The following is a 7,096-nucleotide window of genomic DNA, read 5'->3' as shown; positions in this document are numbered from 1 at the left end:
ACCCCATCTCTACTAAAAATATAAAATTAGCCGGGCATGGTGGCACATGCCTGTAATCCCAGCTGCTCAGGAGGCTGAGGCAGGAGAATTGCTTGAACCCAGGAGGCAGAGGTTGTGGTGAGCCGAGACTGCATCACTACACTCCAGCCTGGGCAACAAGAGTGAAACTCCACCTCAAAAAAAAAAAAAAAAAAAATACCAGTCCCATACCAAGTTCTTACCAGTCCAGGCTTCTAGATGTCTAGCATGTGAAAGTATACTCACTCAACTGTGTGGCTCAACTGTTAACATAATATACGTGTGCTTAAGTACAGGTGTTCATGTATATGCTCAGCAATTTTTTAGGGGATAATGGAATTCTAAGATTAGAGGAAGGAAATGAATAGACTTAGTATCTCCATTTTGTTGTGAAAGCATTCATTTAAAAGCCACCTATCAGGCGGATCACAAGGTCAGGAGTTCAAGACCAGCCTGTCAACATGATGAAACCTCATCTCTACTAAAAATACAAAAATTAGCTGGGCGTGGTGGCATGCATCTGTAAACCCAGCTACTCGGAAGGCTGAGGCAGGACAATCACTTGAATCCAGCCTGGGCGACAGAGTGAGACTCTGTCTCAAAGAAGAAAGCAAATAAATAAAAATAAAGGCCACCTATCAGACATAGCCCTATATATCAAACCACCCTATGAATGTGATTATGTACAAAGGATGTTTCAAACCACTGTAATTCAAAACTTACGAATGAACAGATGCAGGAGCATCATCTCTTTGGAAAGTTCCTTCACTTCCAATCTGCTCCCTACGTTTTCCAGCTCTATCTTTATATTTTGGATTCTTCAATGTCTTTTCATCTTCATATTCTGTATTCTTAATAAACACAAAATATTCATTGAGGAAAAGAAAGCTGATAAATGAAATATAATTTCTGTACATGTGCCTTACTTAACAAATATGGTTCAATGTGGCCCTATAAACAATTAAATAAAAAACCAGCTATGATATGAAGAAATTACTGGGTGTGGTGGCTTATGCCTATAATCCTAGCACTTTGGGAAACTGAGACAAGAGGAAAGCTAGAGGCCAGGAGTTTGAGACCAATGAGAGGAATATAGCAAGACCCCCATCTCTACTTGATTTATATTAAAGTTATAAAAAAAGGATATGAAGAAATTGTCATATTAGATATGCTACTTTTATTCTATTCCCTTTAAAATGTTTATATTATTTCAAGTTATGCCACAACGTACACATAAATAAGAAATTAATATGGTGAAAATATAGTACATTCTGACTTAATGCTGTGTTCTCATCTTGTCATAGGAACTACTAGTATTCAAAGAAAAATACAGAATCCCTGGGGTTGGGGAAAAAAATCTATCTCCCCTTTTCTCTAAGGAACTGAAAGTTCCAAGGGACCTATAGTAGTTTGATATTGTTTATTGGAAGGGAAAAATGTAGATGCTTTTAAAAAACCCATTTACTCTGGCAATAATAGTTTTTTGTTTCAATAAGGCTCCATTTAAGTGACTAGTCACTTAACAAACATTCACTGGATGAAGAGTATGTCATATACAAGTTGTGGTGGCACAAAGAAGGGTAGTCAATTCAGCATTCATAGAAGCCTTCCCTTTCCCTTTGTTATAACTTGCTGATCTTTACATAAAAAGTATGACATTTATCCAGAGAGATGCTAGGGACCAGAGAGCAATTCAAGGAAGGTATGACAGAAGCTTTTACTTAATTTTGCTTTTAAAAAGAGAAGAAAAATACAGAACCTAGTGTCCTAGTAAGTTTTTCCCCCAGAAGACAATACAGAAATTGAGCTAAAATTTTTGAGAAAACAATTCTGTTCTGTCCTTAAATGTCTTCTATTTTTTCCCCAAATTGGCCTATCTTACTCCTTCTATGATTTCTCTACCTTAGTACAACAGCAATGACAAAAAAATACAATTTGACAGAAAATATGTTATTTTGGCAGCAACTTATTTTTCCACATCTTCATGAAGTGTAAAAATGTAGCACAAATACACTTAAGACCTAGATTCTATATCTAACTCTATCATTTACTAGCTGGGCTACTAAGCTTTAATTTCTCAAAAGTAAACTAGAAATATTAATTGCCTTCCTGGTCTACTTACAGGATTAAGTGGTAACTTTTTTAAAAAACACCTTTATTGAGATATAATTAAAATACAATAAATCATACACAGTGTACATTAAGATACTTTTGAGATTTATGGACCTATGAAACTGTCACCACAAGCAAGATAATAAACATATCCATCTCTTCCAAAAGTGTCCTTGTCCCTCTTTGTAGTCCAACTCTCTAGACCTTCCCTGTGTAGCATTCCTCCCTTGTGTCTAAGCAATCAGTCATCTTCTTTCTGTCACAATACATTAGTTTGCTTTCCTAGAAGTTTATATAAATGGTACAGAACAGTTCACCCTACTTTCCTGTCTGTAGTTCTCAAGACCAACCAGAATGTGCTGCGAATGCAACATCCTGAGGTAAAGAGGGATTGGCTGAAACAGTTCAGGCTCTGTTCCAGTCCCCACCTGGAAACAGGATGTCCTTCAACATTTCAGCCCAGTGAATCAAATAGCCCTGAGGTTCATAACTCAAGGTGGGCTGCTTTCCAGGATCCCTCAACGGCTGTGCAAGTAGGACACACACAGTTGAGACTTCATTTACCCAGAAGGCGGCTTTCTGAGCTCTGGGGCGGGGGGGTGAGGGTGCATTTCACAATAAATCCTAGGCTTCTGTTATCCCTTGCTGCTTATTTGTAAGTAATAAGTTTGCTTCATGTAACTTGTATGAGAGTGTGTTCTGTCTCACTGACCTCAGACAAGTTGAAAACCAGAGCACAGTGAAACTGTTCCACAAGTGGAAGCATATATACTTGTTTTATTTGGCTTCTTTCACTCAACATAACTATTCTGAGATTCATCCAGGTTGTGGCCTATATTACTAATTCCTGCTTTTTTATTGCTAAATAGTATTTTCGCCATATGGAAACACCATAGTTTGCTTATCCATATATGATGGACATTTGAGTTTTTCTCAGTTTTTGGTTACTCCAAAAAACAACCGCAATGAACATTTCTTTACTAGTCTTTTTATGCACATATGCTAGCATTTATCTTGGGCAAAATGTCTCAGAGTAGAATGGCTGAATTGTATAATAGGTGTATGTTTAACTTTTTAAGAAACTACCAAAGCAAATGCACCATTTTACATTCCCACCAGCAGTATATGAGACTTCTAGTTCCTCCACAACCCTTCCAATACCTGTTGTAGTTAGTTTTTCAAATTTTAGGCATTCTAATAGATGTGTAGTGGTATCTCATTGTGGTTTTAATTTCCATTTTCTTAAAGACTAAGGATACTAAACATTTTTTTCAGGTGTTTATTTGCCATCAGCGTATCTTCTTTGGTGAAGTAGCTATTCAAACCTTGGGCCCATTCTTTTAACTGAGCTCTTTTCTTATTATTAAGTTTTGTAAGCTTTTTGTATATTCTAGATATAGAAGTCTTTGACCAGATATATGATTTGCAAATATTTTCTCCTGTCTGTGGCTTGCCTTTTCATTCTCTTAATAGTGTCTATAGAAAAACATAAGTTTTTAATTTTGAAGAAATACAGATTATCAATTTGTTCTTAAGAATTGTGCTTTTGTTGTTAGAAATCCTGGCTTTAAAAAAAAAGTTTCTAGAAGTTTTAAAGTTTTAGGTTTTACTTTTATACCTATGATCCATTTTTGGATAATTTTTATAGACAGTTCAAGGTATGTATGGATCAACACTCTTTTTGTTTGTGGTTTTTTTTTTTGGTAAGGCCATCCAATTATTCTACCACCACTTGTTGAAAAAGACCCCCCCGTGGCCGTGCACGATGGCTTGTGCTTGTAATCCCAGCAGTTTGGGAAGCGAAGGTGAGCAGATCACCTGCGGTCAGGAGTTCGAGACCAGCCTGGCCAACATGGTGAAACCCTGTCTCTATTAAAAATACAAAAATTAGCCGGGTGTAGTGGCGGGCACCTGAAATCCCAGCCACTTGGGAGGCTGAGGCAGGAGAATCACTTGAACTTGGGAGGCAGAGGTAGCAGTGAGCCGTGATCATGCCACTGCACTCTAGCCTGGGCAACAAAGTAAGATGCTGTCTTACAAAACAACAAAAAAACAACAACAACAAAAAAAAACACCACTCTTTCTCCACCAAACTGCCTTCATACCTTTATCAAAACTTAACTGTCCATACATATATTTGGATCTACTTCTGGACTATTATTTTGTTCCATCCATCTGTTTATCTTTATGCAATATAATACTGCCTTAATCACTGTAGTTTAATTATAGTAAGTCTTGAAATCAGGTCATATTAGTTCTCCAACTATGTTTTTCAATCAATGGCATCTTTTTTGTAGAGACAGGATCTCACTATATTGCCCAGGCTAGAATGCAGGGCCCATTCATAAATGTGATCACAGCTCACTGTAGCCTTGAACTCCTTAACTAAAGCGACCCTCTTGCCTCAGCCTCCCAAGTACCAGGGACTACAGACACTACCATGTCTAGCTATGTCAAGGCATCTTAATGCAAGTTTTCTGAAAATCAGAAATGTATATTCGAATGTAGGCAATTATCGTTTTTCTACTCCAACTTCAATAGCTTTTAGGTTATAAATTCCAGAACAGTAAACTAATAGAAATCACAAAATCATACAATTATTTATATATAAAATGTATCCAGATATTTAAAGACATTTTTACTCAAAACCATACAGCTTAACACATGAAATAATATTTAACATCCTCACCTGTAAACCATATTTTACTCGTATTTTCTTTAATTCTTTTCTTCTTTCCAACTCTTTTTCCTCCTTACTTAGTGTTGGACCAACTGAAAGAAAAAGAGTTTGGCTAAAAAAAACCCACTAAATCTGATTTTGTAGAAAATTAAAACTGTTATTTAATAAAAAACTAAAAGAACCATTAGTAACCCATTCCGATTAACCAGAAGTTGAAATAAATATTAATATAAAGGATATTGGGTTGTGATGATGTCTTTTCAGAAGTTTGGTAACTAAACCTACTTGAGAAGTAAAGCAAAAACTACAGATGATAGGAATTTTACAGTATAGATACCAAAATGAACCATAAACATCTCAATTTTTCAACACGATTATTACAATAGAAGCTCAAATGCAGAAATATTAAGTAAATTTTGCAAAGGAACAGAGCCATGTGCAAAATATAAGCCAGAGAACCCAAAATTCATGTTATTGTGTAATGCAACATACTCATTTTCAAATTAGTATCAGAAAACAAAAAATAAACAATGAACATGCATACTTGCATTTAGCGGAAAAATTTATGTCAAAAAAGATGACCTCTTACTAGTTCAAAGCATCTATATAAATTTTAAGAGCATTAGATGGGTGGGCTGAAAGCACAACAGTAATATCCTACAGTGCTATTATAAAAACTAATGGTTCATAGACAATATACAGCATGAGCTATCAATAGGACAGGAAATATATCAATCTATAGCCCTTAATACCTTGGCCTGTTACTTCGTATGTTAATATCACATGACAGAGTTCAATTGTGGATGACTTTTTTTTGCATCAATACACACATGTCAGAAGAAACCAACCTTTATTAAATTATTACTTTATTAAGTCTTACTTTTTAAATTATTTTAACTAATAAAAATTGTATATATGGTGTACAACATGATTTTTGATATATGTATACATTGTAAACTGGCTAAATCAAGCTCATTAACATATCCATTACCACCTCACGTACTTATCATTTTTTTGTGTATGGTGAGAACACTTAAAATCTACTCTCTCAGCAATTTTCAATTACAACTGCTCTTAAGGACATTCGGCTACCACTACAGTCTGCCTCAAAAACCTACTAAACTGGATTAGCAGAAAGAGAACTAATCCAATCTCTTTCCTGGTCAGAAAGCAGACCAATGCTATATATCACGGAGCTAAATTATTACACAGAAAAATCAACTACAATTACTCTATTAGCCTAGGTCTCAAATTCCAAATACATGTCATTTCTTAATCTCATTTGGTAATATTTACTGAAATATATCTCAATCTATTATTACATCAACTGGATACAAGACCAATAGCTTTATATAAATGTATCTCAATGCAGTATTGTACCAATTAGACATGAAGCCAGTAGCTGCTATTTTTAGAACATTTAAGTAATGAAAGAGAAATGTTATCACAGCCACATTTAATTGTTTCACATACCAAAAGATTCATCTTTCTTATCAAGACGAAGGTGGGCTCTAACCTGCCCTGGTTCACAGCCATCACAGGTATCACTGCCAGGGTGAATGTGAAAGGATAAGACAGTTTCTCCAATTTTCACTTCATCTCCATGCTCAAGTACATAAGGGTCACATTTAGTTTTTGGCTAGAGGGGAAACATTTTACAAAACAGAAATCAAAATAATCACATGTGGTTACCTTATGTCTACTCTAAGTAATGTCTGATTATAATTTTTAAAATACCTGTTAATGAAATACACACACACACGCACACACTTCCCAACTTAATGACCCATAAAAAATGTTCTACTAGCGGAGATGAAGACAGCTGAACTTAGCAACTTGTCAAACCCACCAATCTCCCTATCCAATCAAAACTATCCAATTCTAGACTTCAATCTATTATCAAAACATACAATCATCATAGTAAAAAAGATGAAGTGTTAAGAGAATCAGATAAATGCGTCACATTCTTCTCTCTTGATAACTCAGTTTTATTTCCACTTTTATTGTTACAGATTAAGAATAAGGCCTCCCTCCCCCACTGTATTTTCTTTTTTTGAGACAGAGTCTCACTCTGTAACCCAGGCTGGAGTGCAATGGCGCTATCTCAGCTCACTACAACCTCCACCTCCCCAGTGCAAGTGATTCTCCTGCCTCAGCATCCCAAGTAGCTGGGATAACAGGTGCACATCACCACACCCAGCTAATTCTTGTATTTTTAGTAGAGATGGGGTTTCCCTATGTTGGCCAAACTGGTCTTGAACTCCTGACCTAAGATGATCCACCGGC

The 7,096-nt window shown here is 35.9% G+C and overlaps 1 protein-coding gene across 1 annotated transcript in view; it reads right to left on the bottom strand.

Annotated features, from left to right (window-relative positions):
- Positions 1–7,096, bottom strand: part of AGGF1 (angiogenic factor with G-patch and FHA domains 1) — a 33,390-nt gene that overhangs the window by 5,203 nt on the left and 21,091 nt on the right. Inside the window, exons 10-12 of the mRNA XM_012462129.3 lie at positions 6,284–6,449; positions 4,820–4,902; positions 742–869 (exon numbers count right to left, since the gene is read on the bottom strand). Coding sequence (XP_012317552.1) covers positions 742–869; positions 4,820–4,902; positions 6,284–6,449 — 377 coding nt within the window. The remainder of the gene's footprint in view (positions 1–741; positions 870–4,819; positions 4,903–6,283; positions 6,450–7,096) is intronic.

Source organism: Aotus nancymaae, unplaced genomic scaffold (genome assembly GCF_030222135.1).
Source record: "Aotus nancymaae isolate 86718 unplaced genomic scaffold, 86718_ANA_hifiasm-v0.15.2.pri h1tg000014l, whole genome shotgun sequence".
Taxonomy (NCBI): Eukaryota; Metazoa; Chordata; class Mammalia; order Primates; family Aotidae; genus Aotus; species Aotus nancymaae.
The sequence above is the reverse complement of the archived record's forward strand: the minus strand, read 5'-3'. Positions and strand labels throughout refer to the sequence as shown.